The sequence below is a fragment of the Solanum stenotomum genome, chromosome 12 (genome assembly GCF_019186545.1).
Source record: "Solanum stenotomum isolate F172 chromosome 12, ASM1918654v1, whole genome shotgun sequence".
NCBI lineage: Eukaryota > Viridiplantae > Streptophyta > Magnoliopsida > Solanales > Solanaceae > Solanum > Solanum stenotomum.
Window position 1 is genome coordinate 28,395,670 of NC_064293.1, and position 14,816 is coordinate 28,410,485.

General features: G+C 34.5%; 3 protein-coding genes across 3 annotated transcripts; 2 read left to right on the forward strand and 1 right to left on the reverse strand.

Moving 5' to 3' along the window:
* The first annotated feature begins 3,560 nt into the window (after positions 1-3,560).
* On the forward strand, positions 3,561-5,391 carry LOC125849282 (UDP-glycosyltransferase 91C1). Its single transcript, XM_049529339.1, has one exon. The coding sequence runs from the start codon at positions 3,742-3,744 to the stop codon at positions 5,164-5,166; it is 1,425 nt and encodes a 474-aa protein (XP_049385296.1). The 5' UTR covers positions 3,561-3,741; the 3' UTR covers positions 5,167-5,391.
* Positions 5,392-5,742: 351 nt separating this feature from the next.
* LOC125846518 (pentatricopeptide repeat-containing protein At2g01860) lies at positions 5,743-7,503 on the forward strand. The gene has a single exon (XM_049525974.1). The coding sequence runs from the start codon at positions 5,834-5,836 to the stop codon at positions 7,361-7,363; it is 1,530 nt and encodes a 509-aa protein (XP_049381931.1). The 5' UTR covers positions 5,743-5,833; the 3' UTR covers positions 7,364-7,503.
* A 222-nt stretch (positions 7,504-7,725) lies between these two features.
* On the reverse strand, positions 7,726-12,667 carry LOC125846517 (LRR receptor-like serine/threonine-protein kinase GHR1). Its single transcript, XM_049525973.1, has 3 exons — positions 10,821-12,667; positions 9,146-10,684; positions 7,726-8,529 (listed from the first exon to the last, which is right to left on the reverse strand). Exons 1-3 carry the CDS (start codon positions 11,881-11,883, stop codon positions 7,946-7,948), a joined length of 3,186 nt encoding a protein of 1,061 aa, XP_049381930.1. The 5' UTR covers positions 11,884-12,667; the 3' UTR covers positions 7,726-7,945.
* Between the last annotated feature and the right edge of the window lie 2,149 nt (positions 12,668-14,816).

Below are 14,816 nucleotides of genomic sequence, written 5' to 3' on the forward strand. Positions count from 1 at the left end.
CAAGACTATTTTTAAAATATTTTTCCAATTTTACCCTTTAAGTTAGTATTGAAATTAGTTATTATAATTAATGTTTAGTTATTTTTGACAATAATTAATAAGGGTAAAAATGGAAAATTATGTTCAATTTATGTCCTAATCTACTTTTCTTAAAGAGTGTGAAACACCTCAAAGCTTAAGTTAATATGGAATGGAGGGAGTAATATTTAAAATCTATCGGTCATTAAAACTAAAACACTATATTATCTTACATACAAGATTACGTAGTAACGAACACTAACAATGTAAAGGAAAATGATAATTAATACATTTTATTATTTATCCTTCAATCAATCATCTTTAATTTGATTTTATAATTTATCATTTTTCCTCCAGGAAGTGTTACTATTTGATATTTTTGAGAACTTAGATGAACATCAACATGATATATTAAATTTTCTAATAAATAAATAATCTTTATTTGTACTAACAAATACTTATAACAATAACTTTGCAGAAACATAAACAACAAAGTTTAAAACATATACTCAAAAACAACAATTAATATCATAAGCATAAATTAATGACTTGTAAAAAAATGTATGTACTAACAAATACTAATAACAATAACTTTGCAGAAACATAAACAACAAAGTTTAAAACATGTACTCAAAAACAACAATTAATATCATAAGCATAAATTAATGACTGTAAAAAAATATACTAGGATCTATAACAATAGAATGAAATAGAAAGGAAAAAAACCAACTGAATGTACAATGTCTCCTTAAGGAAATTATTTCCCTCTAGTACCCGAGGTTTAAAGGAATAGATCCTCTCAGGATAGAACGATTCTATTCACAAGTGTATTGATCCAAAAACAATAGTGTCAGTGAGTCATTCAATATGAGCAAAGTACATGAATATTTAATTGTGCAAAAGAAGAAGAAGTTCAGAATTCTCGTTGTTTTAAAATGAGAGTAAATCCCTCTATTTATAGACAAAAAAGAGTAGTTTGAACAAATGTTTATTATGTCTTATCAGAAATGTCACAACTCTTTGGAAAAGTTACTACCCTTCGAAAAGGTCACAACCTTTCATAAAAGTCACAATTTTTCATAAAAGTTGCAACTCTTCATAAAAGTCTCAACTTTTCATAAAAGTCACATCTTTTCATGAAAGGGGAAGGCTATTTTTGTAAATACATAAATTTAAAAAGAAATTCTAGCTAGTGGTGGTGCCACGTAGGCGGGCTTAGGGTTCTCTTTTATATAAATACTAGGTAAATTGCCCGCGCTTCGCACGGTGGTGAACTATGTCAATAATCTACTTCTCAACATTTGGTAATATAAGTATTTTCTAGTGGGTACAGCCCTACGATAAATTGTCAAGAATATTTTATCCAAAGATGAAATGAAATTTTTTTTTAATCTTAAGATCAAAAAAAATTGATTCTAAGTGTTTATGCATTTTATTATTAATTTTTCATTTTACTGTAGTTATTCATCACCAAAGTCTTTAGAAAAGATATGTAATTGTTTCATTGTCTATATTTGTATTTCAAAAAGTGGTACAAACATTTTATTCATCAATTGTGAGAGTTTTTCTCCTATTCAAGGCCCCTACATACATAATCTAAATATTATACATCTTATATAATTAGTTGTGTACTTGATAAGTTAATTAAAATTTAATACATCTCTTGGAGTTCAATGAAATAACGTATGTTGATGTCTTGGTAAGTCCCTTATTCAAAATCATTCGCAGTCGATGGCACTACTTTGATAGCCAAAAGGCATATTTTGTTGTTTATGTTTCGATCAATAGGGTTAAAATTTTATATTTTTGCGACTTTTAATCTAATGTTGTAAGGAGATAATTATTTCTTTAATAATTGATTAATATGGATTCATCCTACTTTTAGGGGTAATTCATTGACTCCAATCCAACATTTGATTGAGGTTGAGTACAATACTTACCGTCCCACTACATTCCTTTATTTTTTAGATGTCACTAATTGATTGATTGCCCTGATAAGATAAAAAGTTGAATAACTAAAACTCCAAGGTAGTGTGGAACCACCATAACTTCTAAACACTCAAAAGTCCCTTCTTGGACATCACATCGATCTTTTAGCTACTGACACCAATAGTCTAATGATTACATCAAACTCTTGATTAACATATTTTTACTTCAACATAATGATCAAAAGCACAAGCATAAACAACAAAGTTTAAAACATGTAGTCAAAAACAAAAATTAATAGCATAAGCATAAATTAATGGCTGTGAAAAACATACCAGGATTTGTAACAATAGAATGAAACAAAAAGGAAAAATCGAGCCCACTAAATGCACATTGTCCCTTTAAGGAAATTATTCCCCTCTAGTACCGAGGTTTAAAAGAATAGATCCTCTCAAGATAGAACAACTCTATTCACCAGTGTATTGATACAAAAACAATTGTGTCAGTGAGCTATTCAACAGGAGAAAAGTACACGAATATTTAATTGTGCAGAAGAAGTTCAGAATTTTCGTTGTTTTAAAATGAGAGGAAATTCCTCTATTTATAGACAGCAAGGGTAGTGTGAATAAATGTTTATCGTGTCTTATTGGAAAGGTCACAACTCTTTGGAAAAGTCACAACCTTTCATAAAAGTTACAACTTTTCGTAAAAGTTGCAACTCTTCGTAAAAGTCGCAACTCTTCATACAAGTTGCAACTCTTCGTAAAAGTCGCAACTATTCATAAAAGTCACAACTTTTCATGAAAGAAAAGACTAATTTTGGAAATAAATAAATTAAAAGGGAATCCTGGTTTGTGGTGCCACTACGTAGACGGGCTTAGGGTTCTCTTTTATATATATATATATATATATATATAATATGACTATTTAAGAAAATATTAGAAATTACAATGATTAACAACTTAAAATATTTAAAAGAGATTAAAAATCCCAAACAAAAATAAACTTAATTGACTCTCAAAATTTTAATTATGTTACATAAATGAGACGGAAGGAGTATAACATAAGAATGGTGCATTTTCATCGTTACATAACAATTAATTTAACACTACAATATGTTGCATCTTTCAAATTTTGAGATTCAAATGAATCTTTCTTTAGCCATAATTTATTTTATAGGTTTTCTAAATATTTTGAGTTCTCATTTATTCCAAGAAAAATCATTTAACGTTGTAACATACCAACTCTACTTGTTTGGATATTTTTATAATGATAACATTAGTTGAGCTTAAAGAAGGAGACATGGTAATTGGTAAGTGGTTATTCATATATAGCCGATCCGATTCGATGTCAACTTATTTGAAATTGAGACGTAGATGTTAATTGTTATTGTTGAGTGTTGACTAATGACTATATCAGACGCAGAATGATTGTTCTGGCGTGCGTTTGGACTAAATTATTAAAAGCCTTCATTTTTTACCATCTTATATATTAAAATACATAAGCTATTGCAAGTCATAACACGGCATTGCCACTATATTTTCTTATATGCAAAATGATAAGATCTTAACACTATACTTTATAACACTTTTTTTTTAATTCCGTCCGATGTCCGTGTTCAGTATTAGGGTCTAACTGAATTCAAATTCGTATAATAAAGTCACATATTTGAGGTAAAGCTTCTCTATGAAAGGCCACTTCATATTCAGGATCGAATATGAGATCTCTGGTTAAGGACGATGAAATACTTATAAATTAAGAGGTTATTTGTTCTTTCAATAGTCCTAACTTCCTTCAATGGAGAATGAAAAAGAAAGACTTCATGTAGTGATGTTTCCATGGCTAGCCATGGGACATATCATACCTTTTTTTCATCTATCCAAGTGTTTAGCTCAAAGGGGCCATAGAGTCACCTTCATTTCAACTCCAAGAAACATTGAAAGAGTAGTTAATAAAGTTCCCTCTGATCTTGCTCCCCTGTTGCATATTCTGAGTTTTCCTTTGCCTAAAGTCGAAAACTTGCCGAATGATGCAGAATCATCAATGGACATACCTTACCAAAAAGCTCAGTTCTTGAAGATTGCTTTCGATTTGCTGGAAATCCCACTAACTAATTTTCTTGAAAGTTCATCTAATCCCAAACCAGATTGGATTGTCTATGACTATGCTTCTCACTGGCTACCTCAAATTGCAGGCAAATTAGGCGTTTCTCGCGCTTTTTTTAGTCTCTTTACTGCTGCAACTATGTCCTTTTATGGACCTCCTTGGGCTTTGTTAAATGATGAAAGGTCAATCCCTGAGGACTATACAGTTATTCCAAAATGGATTCCTTTAGAAACGAAAGTCGTGTATAGGCTGCACGAGATTAAGAAGAATTTCGAAGCACCAGCTGATGAATCAGGTACCTCTGATGGAGTCCGATTCGGTGCTTCAATTTATGGAAGTGATGTTATCTTGTTTAGAAATTGTGTTGAGTTCGAACCCGAATGGTTCAGCTTGGTTTCTGAGCTTTATCAAAAACCTGTAATATCCATTGGTGTTCTTCCTCCATCTGTAGTAGAAAATGAAAAATTCGACAGCAATGATACGACGTGGTTAGGAATCAAGAATTGGCTAGCTAAGCAAAATCAAGATTCTGTTGTTTATGTTGCACTTGGAACTGAAGCAACACTAAATCAAGAAGAGCTGAATGAGCTAGCTCTGGGGTTAGAAAAATGTGGATTACCATTCATTTGGGTATTAAGAGATCAGCCAATACATAATCAAGAAGATTCGCGCATTCAGCTTCCTGATGGATATGAAGACAGAGTCAAAAACAGAGGTGTAATCTACAAAGGATGGGTACCACAGACAAAGATACTAAGCCATTCGTCAGTTGGCGGATTCTTGACTCATTGTGGATGGAATTCGGTCATAGAAGCGCTATGTTTTGGGCGGGTTTTGATTATGTTCCCGGTGTTGAATGATCAAGGATTGAATACAAGGTTGTTGCAAGAGAAAGGAGTTGGTGTAGAGATACCAAGAAATGAAAAAGATGGTTTTTTTACTAGTGATTCAGTGGCTGAAGCTGTGAAGTTTGGTGTGGTGAGTGAAGAGGGTGAGTTGTTGAGAGCTAATGCAAGACAAATGAGTGGTTTGTTTGGAGATAGGAAGAGAAATGAAGAACTTATTGATGATTGTGTTGGTTATTTGATGGAAAATAGGATAAGCATATCTAAATAGATATGTCCACAATAATGAGAGTTAAATAGAAGCGGGAATCTTAATTGCCCAATTGATTGACTATCTAATGTTTATCTGGGTTCGATTCCTTACCTTGCAATCTCGTCTTCTGTTCCCCAAAAAAGGAGTTAAAATGGAAGAAGTCGCAATCGAATTTTTATTTTTTTTCTGTCATATTACACCTTGTTTGGGTGGTTGTTACCGGTTGGGTTGTATTGTATTGTATTGTTAGTTTAAAAATAATGTTTGTTTTGATTGTTATTTAAATTCCATTGTATCGTATTGTTTAAATCCATCTTTAGGTAACGACGAAAAGACTCATTTTATATAACGACCGATTTGGTGTGATCGTTTTTACCTACTTTTCTTGTAAGTTTAACACTCAAATTATAAATGAACAATACAATTTATCCAAACAATGTATTCATTAAAATAATACAGTATAATACAATACACTACAATACGATATATTATGATATAATACATAACAACCATTCAAACAAAGATTAGTTGTAGCAAAATGTATACTCCTTCTGTCTTATAGTAACTTATATGTCAAAAATACTGCTCTAACTTTCATTCAACAGTTGGTTTTATACTCCGTCACACTATAAGGTCTCTCATATCCCTTTGTTTACAAATTTGTGCCGACCACCTGCTCGACCAAATGCTCAGCAGGAGTTATTGCATGTTCTCGGCCACTTATGAGTCCTCTATTTGGTCTTCACCCACATATTCTATCTCGCAGTCTTGTAGTGCCAGTACAGCTGCTTCTGGAACACCTTTAAGTTTTGGAAGAAGAAAGGGAAGAGTTGTTTTCATGGCTGTATCTAATAACAGAGCTAATCATAGAAAACTTCCAAAGAACCTTAGAAATCCTCGACGACCCAAGATACCACCAGATATGGACTATAGTTTTAAAAGGGTCTTGTACGAGGAGGATGAGGGAGTTGCAACTGAGGGTTGTTCTGATGGAATGGATGAAGAATTGAAGCTGGAAGTAGAAAAAGGAAGGATGTGTGATGATGATGAGGGAATCATATGGGAGTCTGATGAGATGGAAGCAATTTCATCTCTTTTCAAAGGGAGGATCCCTCAGAAGCCTGGAAAATCGGATAGAGAGAGACCTCTACCTCTGCCCCTTCCTTACAAGATTCGACCTTTAGGACTTCCTACACAAAAGGGATTCACAAATCGTTCAAGGCAATCCATATCAACGCAAGTGTACAAGAATCCTACTTTCTTGATTGGTTTGGCGAAAGATATACAAGGCCTTTCAACTGAGGAAAATGTATCAAAGGTTCTCAGTAAATGGAGTCCATTTCTTAGGAAAGGATCGTTGTCGTTGACAATCCGAGAGTTGGGTTACTTGGGGCTTCCGGAGAGAGCTCTTGAAACATTCTGTTGGGTGAAGAAACAACCCCATCTTTTCCCAGATGATCATATTCTTGGTTCTACCATTGAAGTTTTGGCGGGGTCAAATGAGTTGAAAGTGCCATTTGATTTGGACAAGTTCACTGGCTTGGCTAGTCGGGGTGTGTATGAAGCAATGTTAAGGGGTTATATTAAAGGAGGAAGCCTGAAGCTTGCTTTGAAGCTTCTTTCAATGGCTAAGGAATCTAACAGAGTGCTTGATACTGGGGTGTATGCTAAGCTAATATTAGAGCTTGGTAAGGATCCTGATAAAAGCACACTTGTTTTGGTATTATTAGAGGAGCTTGCTGTGAGAGATGATCTGAATTTGACACCACAGGACTGTACAGCTATCATGAAGATTTGCATTAGGCTGGGAAGATTTGAGATCGTGGAGGGACTATATGACTGGTTCAGGAAATCTGGTGGTAATCCAAGTTTAGTTATGTATACTACTCTGATTCACTGTCGTTATTCAGCAAACAAATATAGAGAGGCAATAGACATGCTATGGGAAATGGAGGCTTCAAATTGCCTTTTTGATCTTCCAGCTTATCGTGTAGTTATTAAGCTTTTTGTTGCTTTGAACGATCTCTCAAGGGCTGTACGCTATTTCTCTAAACTTAAGGAAGCAGGTTTTAGTCCAACTTTTGACATATACTGCAGCTTGATCAAAGTTTATATGGCTTCTGGAAGGGTGGCAAAGTGCAAGGATATCTGCAAGGAGGCAGAGATGGCTGGATTCAGGATTGACGAACATACATTGTTAAAGTTGCAACAATAAAATTTGTTGCATCTTATGATGTATTTTCATGTGATTTAGAGTTCCTGTTGTTTAAATTCATACCTTTATCCCACCCCTCTCCTCACTTGCATAGTAACTAGTGGCATCTGTAGGTTCTTGTAACATTTCCTTTTTCCACCTTAGGTGTCTTATAGTGACGTTGCAATTGAACTTTTTATGATAAGTGGACAAGAAAAACCAGTATCATTTGTTCATAAGCTGGCACTTTTTCTCTTGAACAACTTTTCTGGTCAGTTTGCACTGCAATGTTAATGTCAGCATTGTGTTTGATTGAGCATCTGAAAATGTTCTGTGAAACTGTGCTGCAAAACTTGGAAAATAAAGTCACAAGTATTTACTCCAAAAAACTGACAAACATTGGAAGCTCATTGGCCAAAAGGGGAGAAAAGATTGTTTACACATTAAATATGCCCCAATTTACAACAAACAATGGTAAATAAAACTAGCCCCATTCACACACTAACTGTGCTAATTCTACTACTCAAAAGGGAAGTCAATGAGCTATTTGATTCCCAAAGTAGAGCTAAACATATGGTTAAACAAAACCAAAATGAGTACAAACTATATAGACGAAAGGTCTTCATATATAGTCTTGATACCAGGTCTCTCGGATATAGAACGAATGCATCGCACAGCTATACCAAGAACCTCCTTCATTTGCTTCTCCATTGCTGGATTTCCCAACTCAGGTGACAACACGTTATCAAAACAATCAGAGCTACGACCTTCTGCCACCTTCAACCTTACCCAATCAGTCAAGTCTACTCCACCATCTTCGCCAGAGACAACATCACCTGCACATTTCCCACTTAGCAGCTCCAACAAAATAACTCCAAAAGCATATACATCTGATTTGAAGGAAGGCAGTGGTTTCTTTGACGCAGCCAACTCAGGGGCACGATAACCTAACACTCCTGCATCAAGAATCTGTTCTATTGTGCCAGCTTGAGTCATGAGGCGGTGAAGGCAGTAATCTGCAACCCTTGCATTAAGGTCAGGCCCATCCAACAAGATGTTGGTTGCTTTAAGGTTTCCGTGTGGAACCTCACGATCAAAATGGAGGTAGTTCAAGCCACGTGCAACATCAACTGATATTTTGAGTCTTTGGGGCCAGGTTAGTGGTGGACCTTTTCTACCAGGTCGATCTACAAACGTGCAGCACATTAGAGAAGTATATTGAGAATGACCACATATATAATTATCAACTGAATGAAAACATTTAGTTAGTCAAATGAATAGAAAGCAAGTCCATTTGAAGGACTCAAAAGAAGGAAAATGTATCATATTCTAGCTGATTTCTAACAAAGTTAATCATAAAACAAAAGCTAAACATCACAATTTTCAGATCCATTAAGAATTCAAAACATACAGAATTTCAGCTACCAGAAATAATAAGTACCATACTGCAAATCCCTCACAACCTATGTAGTGACCATCACGAAGAGCACATGGTGACGGTGTATTACTACTTGGTGTGAAAGTTACATAAACAAAAGAAATGCATAATATATTGGGCTCTAGATGTACTAAAGTATTACCACATCAAACCAAGGACTAAGTACTATCGTTCACACAAATTCCCACTACAGGATCACACAGCAATGATTAAAGTGCTCATACATAATGTGCATGGGAAAACCATATGAATTGTAAGATATATCACAGTCAGAGGAAAATGACTAGATTAAAGAACAGGGACACAAAGCCTTTACTAAGTATTAGTAAAACATAACATGAAAGTTTAGAGTACATGAAGCTTACCATAGAGGAAACTTGCAAGACTTCCAGGAGATATATAATCCGAAAGAATGAGCTTCTCATGCTGTGTGGGACCCCAGTAGTAACCTCTTAATCCTACTACATTAGGATGCCTAATATTGGCAAACTTTTTAGCCTCCTTTGCGAAATCCTTCCTCTGCTTCGCCACTCCTTCTCTCAACCATTTCACAGTCAGGAGCAACCCATTCTCCAGTGTTGCCCTGTATGATGTACCATGGCTGCTTCTGCCTAAGACTTCAGCCGGAGCCCTGGAAAGTTCCTCAGGTGTAAAAGAGATTGTATCATCAAGGAAGTACAGCTCTCCAGCCAGACGATCCGGAGACTTCACATCCAATCTTGCAAAAGTTTCTGCAGTATACGAATCTCCAGACTCTGGTGACCAAGAGAAATGGCTACCTTTTGAAGGGGAGAAACCAGTTATAGCAGCCATTTTCTCATCTGGACTAATTATTTCTGATGATCCTTTCCGTGAAGTCATAAGATCTTCAGCTGAAACAACTGCACCACCAGCACCCTCCCTACTGCTAAAGCCAGAAGGATTTGATGTGGCTTGGCGATGAACAACTTTTTCAGTAACACGAGGATGACGTTTCCTTGAAGCTCGTATATAATAAAAGAAAATGGCAAGCAAAACCAAAATAATAAGAGCAATTACACAAGAAACTATTATTACCACCTTGATGATAGTTTTAAGTGATTGACTTTTCTGGTTTTCTGGTGAAGCTTGGCCAGATCCTGAAGGAGGATTTGGAAATTGAAGTTCGGAGTTTCCAGGGTAGAAAGATGATAAAGGAAACTTTCTCAAATTATCAGGGACAACACCAGATAAGTTATTGAGTGATGCATTGAAGCTTCGGAGGCCATCAGGCAGGTTCATCGGCAGAGGACCAGTAAAATGATTCTGTGAAATGTCTAGAGAAGTGAGTGAACCAACTTGACCAATCAATGTAGGCAGAGACCCAAAGAAATTATTTCCAGCTATATCAAGTACTTGAAGCGCAGTCAACAAACCAAACCCATCAGGAAAAGAACCAGCAAGCTGATTATGAGAAAGATCAAGAACGCGGAGGTTGGGTGCAGCAGAGGGGGCAGCGAAATCAATATTTCCAACAAGTGCATTGTTTTGAAGGTGAAGTTCTTCAATAGTGGGTAACGTTAGCAGAGAAGTGAGAAGAGGCCCATTCAGCTGGTTGAAACTCAGATCAAGGACTGTGATCTTGGGAAACTGTGTGATAACTTTTGGGAGAGATCCAGTAAGAGCATTGTGAGAAAGGTTTAGGCGATTTAATCGCAGAAACTGAGCTGTAACCTCAGGGATGTTTCCAGTCAATTGATTCTGGCTGAGGTCAAGAAATTCAACATTCCCCCATTTCTGAATTCTAGTTAGATTCCCCTCTAACTGGTTTTTGGAGAGATCAAGAACTGCAGTACTACCTGTCACCAGTGGAAGTTCACCAGAAAGAGCATTGGAGGATAAGTTAAGAACACGCAGAGTTGTTGATGTAATCATGCTTATCGACCCTGTAAAATGAAGGGACTGAGTAAAGCACACTAACAAAATGATCGGAAATTAACTACTTTGTTGTAACTCAAGTTCAACACAACGAAATACTATTTAATTTGCAAAATGAATTTCAGAGAGCAGTTTGGAATATACCTGTGAGGTTGTTTCCACTTAAATCCAATTCTGCGAGAACTAAAGTATCTCCTTTCAAAAGATCATTTGGAACGAAACCAGAAAATCTGTTGTTGCTGAGTTTCAGGACCTGAAGATCATAAACAAAATTGAAGCCAGGTAATTCCCCGGACAGCTGATTATAGCTCAAATCCAGAACCTTCAAGTTTCCAAATGCCTGAGCTTCACCGCCACTTACTAGTGACCCCGTAAGCTGATTATGGCTAAGACTCAAGTACTTGACTGACGAGGATATGCCTGGTAAAAATTTCTCATGTTGAGAAGCGGAACTCGCGAGTAAATTTCCACTTAAGTCAACATAAGTTGCAGTAGTAAGCAGTAAGAACTCTGGATCCAAAGTACCATCAAGCATATTTCCATGCAAGTCAAGAACTTCAAGGTTAGCCATTAGCTCAAAACCTTTAGGGATTTTCTTTGTAAATCCATTAAGAGAAAGATTGAGGTATACTAAATTATTTAACTTGGTTAAAGAAGAAGGAAGTAGCCCAGAAAGAGAATTGTGACTCAAATCCAAAGATTGAATTGACATGAGCTCTGAAATAGTATCAGGGATTGGACCAGAGAAGTTGTTACCAGCAAGTGACAGATTCTTCAAGCTTCCTATTTTCCCTATCTCTGGTGGTAAAGAGGAGTTGAATAGATTGTTTGAAATATCCAGATATTCAAGACTCTTAAAATCACCAATTTTCTTTGGCATTTGTCCAGCAATTGAATTGTTAGCCATAGAGAGTTTCACAAGCATTGTGAGGTTAGCAAACACACTCAAATCTGCATCAGCAGATAAACCCATGTTATCAAGGACAACTGCTGCAACATTACCACCATTGCACATTATACCATTCCAAGATGAAGGGCAACCATTGAAATCAATGGACTCCTCATTCCATGACTGCAGTACATAACCAGTTGGATCGTGGTTGATACCCTTCCTAAATTCAAGCAGGGCCAAAATGTCCTGGGAAGGAAGCTGCCCCATTGCAGAACCAAAACAAAGCACAAGCATCAAAAACCTAAATAGGTTCATTGCAACACCAGAAAAAGCTTTACTAGCCCAAGTGACAACAAACTCACTCCCAAAAATACAACTAAATCTTCAACCTTCCAAGAAATCCAAAAGGAGCAGCTTTAAGTATGAGAATCACTTTAAGCAAAACCTCAACATATGAAAACCGTCTTTCACAACAACCATCACAGTTCAAAGCAGTAAAACAACAGGGGAAAAAAGTACAGAACTTCAACCCAAAATCACCAAAGTCCTCCTTCAACAGCAATACAAGACAGATACAACTAAAAATAGAAACTTTTCTAGGTATACAAGCTGAAAGGAGACAATGAGTGACAAAATCAAAGTACAGACTGAACTTTCAAATATTCAAGATAGCAAAACAAGTTCAGCATTCCCTTACCAAGAACATCAGCTCAACTAGAAGAAAAACAAAAAACGAAGAGTCTTTTTCAAAGATTTACTGCAGAAATTCAACTTCTTGCAATGATTACAGCTTCATGTTATCTTGGAACCTCAAGTTCTTCAATGCACTCAACTGGTGGCCTCAAAAAAAATCTGCATTAAAGTACAAGAAAATGAAATGGGCCAGCAAAGTATTTAGCCCTTTAGAAATCTTGACAAATGAAGTTCAAGATTTCTATCTGCTCAGGTAAAAAACCAAACTACAATGGTAAAACCCTAGTCTTGTTTTGTATATGAATGAAAGAGAAACCTCACAGCTCCCAGAAATGGCAGTGACACTCAACATTTGTCTTCTTGCAGACATATATTTTCTCTCTCTTACAACTCATCTTCTCTCTCTAAAAAAAAAGGACATTTTTGTTGGAGAACACAATAAAGCTCCCTAAAATTATGTTGTGTTTTATTTATTGGAATATCTTTTTGGCTTTTTGTCAATTTAAAGAAAAATCTAGTACTTGAATTGTTATTATTTTACTAAAAAATTGATATTATAAATTTGGAGCTACTAGTATTTACTTTTATGGGCAATTTGTGAGTAGTCATATCATGATTTTTTCTATTCTTTTTTATTTCAAAATGAATTTTATATCGCATTTCTAGATTATATTTTAAATGATTATTGTATTTAAGAATAGTGTTCAAGTATTCAGATTTGTAGTTTAGACCAATTTGCCAAGTAAAATTACCAAATTTTGAAATTCAATATGAGATAATACAATGGTGTGAATATATCATAGTTAATTCATTTTTTTGTAATCAGATAAATTCTCATACTTTCACTCATGTCTAAAATTATTCAAACATCACTTAAAATTTGATTTTCCCATGATTTTCTCGACCTTTTAAAATATTAAAAAAATTAATCAAAGTTTTCGATGACTAAGTATTTCTTCTATTTAATTTTACTTGTCCATTTTAGCGAATTAAGAAAGTTTTATTAATTACAGTATATATAATACTGGTCAAATTTAGTAATAAAACAAATATTTAATTAAACTTTTTTTTAAAGAGTGTGTCAGATCAACATGAGGTCAAGTAATATGAAACGTGAGAATACTAATTTAGCTTTTCATTTCCTTCAATCTTCTGAGATTAATAAAAAAATTATTTGCTTAAAAAGTTTCATTATTTTAGAAAAAAAAAAAAGGATAGCGGGAAATGAAATTTCAGTAAATGGTGAGGCTTTTAAACCGCGAAAAGAAGATTAGGAATCTTTATTTATTTTATTGTGGACGTGAAAAGTTATTAAATTTAGTTAATAAAGATATATATTGTTGTAGTCCTTTTATTGGGAAGTGATGCTGTCTTAGAAGCATGACAGATTCTGGTCCTACATATTCTCCTTTGACTATGTTTTACTGTTGGTTTGGTCATAAATATTTTTTACTATTTTCTAAAATTATTACTCCCTCCGTTTCATTTTATGTGGCAACATTTGATCGGGCACGGAGTTTAAGAAATAAATGAAGACTTTGAAATATTTATCAAATTGTCCTTTAAAAAGTACACTCACTTTTCTCTCTCCTCATAAATGTATTGGAGTATTATTTTAAGATTAAGTGGGACCAACAAGGGTAAAAGAGGAATTGCACCTTTAAATACTTACCATATAAGGAAAGTGACATTTTTTTTGGGACTGACCAAAAAGGAAATGTTGCCACATAAAATGGGACGGAGGGAGTACTATAATTTTTTAAATTTCAAAATTCAGTTTCACATTTTTCATAGTAGGAATTAGGGGTGTTAAATAGACGGATTGGATTGAAATTGAAAATACTAAAATAGATTGAAATAGAAATTGGATTGGATCATGATTCATTCAAGTTTACTTTTGGGCTCAAATGGGCTAAAAATCGCATTGGGTCATGACCCGTCCAATTTGATTCGCGTAATCTCAATAATTTTAACATATTACTATTATTTAATTTTTATAACCACAATTCAAATTTCAACTCAAGAAAATAACAACTATAAGTTACAAATAGATAGATAAATCCTATAAGATATAAAATAGATAGTAATTTATGCATTTAATATGAGAACACATATTACACTAATGCAAATATGAGTTTAAATTGAAGATTGAATTGGGTTCAATTGAAAATTCTTCAAAAATGGGTTAGGGCTTGAATAAGTTGAAATTAAACTCAATTCAAATTATCTTGTGCTCAACCCATAGAATTCTGGACGGATTTATATATGAGGTAGTCGTCTAACATTTTATACGAATCACTTTCATAATGAGAAATATACAATTCTAAATGATAAAATTGAGAGGTGTATCATGTCATTTTCCCTTAATAATAATGGTAAATTAGTAGGCAAGAGCACATACAGTTAGGGAAAACAAGTTATTGTAATAGGTTTTTTCAAAATTAGTGATCTCAAAATTGTTATTTCACTCTCAATGATATGGAATAAAAATAACACTATAATTATGAGATAATTAATTTTGAGATAAGTTATTCTGCGATTTTATCTCAATCGAA

Coding starts and splice junctions, on each gene's coding strand:
- LOC125849282 (XM_049529339.1), top strand. CDS start 3,742: ATGGAGAATGAAAAAGAAAGACTTCATGTAGTGATGTTTCCATGGCTA.
- LOC125846518 (XM_049525974.1), top strand. CDS start 5,834: ATGCTCAGCAGGAGTTATTGCATGTTCTCGGCCACTTATGAGTCCTCT.
- LOC125846517 (XM_049525973.1), bottom strand. CDS start 11,883: ATGAACCTATTTAGGTTTTTGATGCTTGTGCTTTGTTTTGGTTCTGCA. Junction 10,685..10,820: donor AAGTGGAAACAACCTCACAG/GTATATTCCAAA, acceptor TTCATTTTACAG/GGTCGATAAGCATGATTACA. Junction 8,530..9,145: donor TCTTGCAAGTTTCCTCTATG/GTAAGCTTCATG, acceptor GCACGTTTGTAG/ATCGACCTGGTAGAAAAGGT.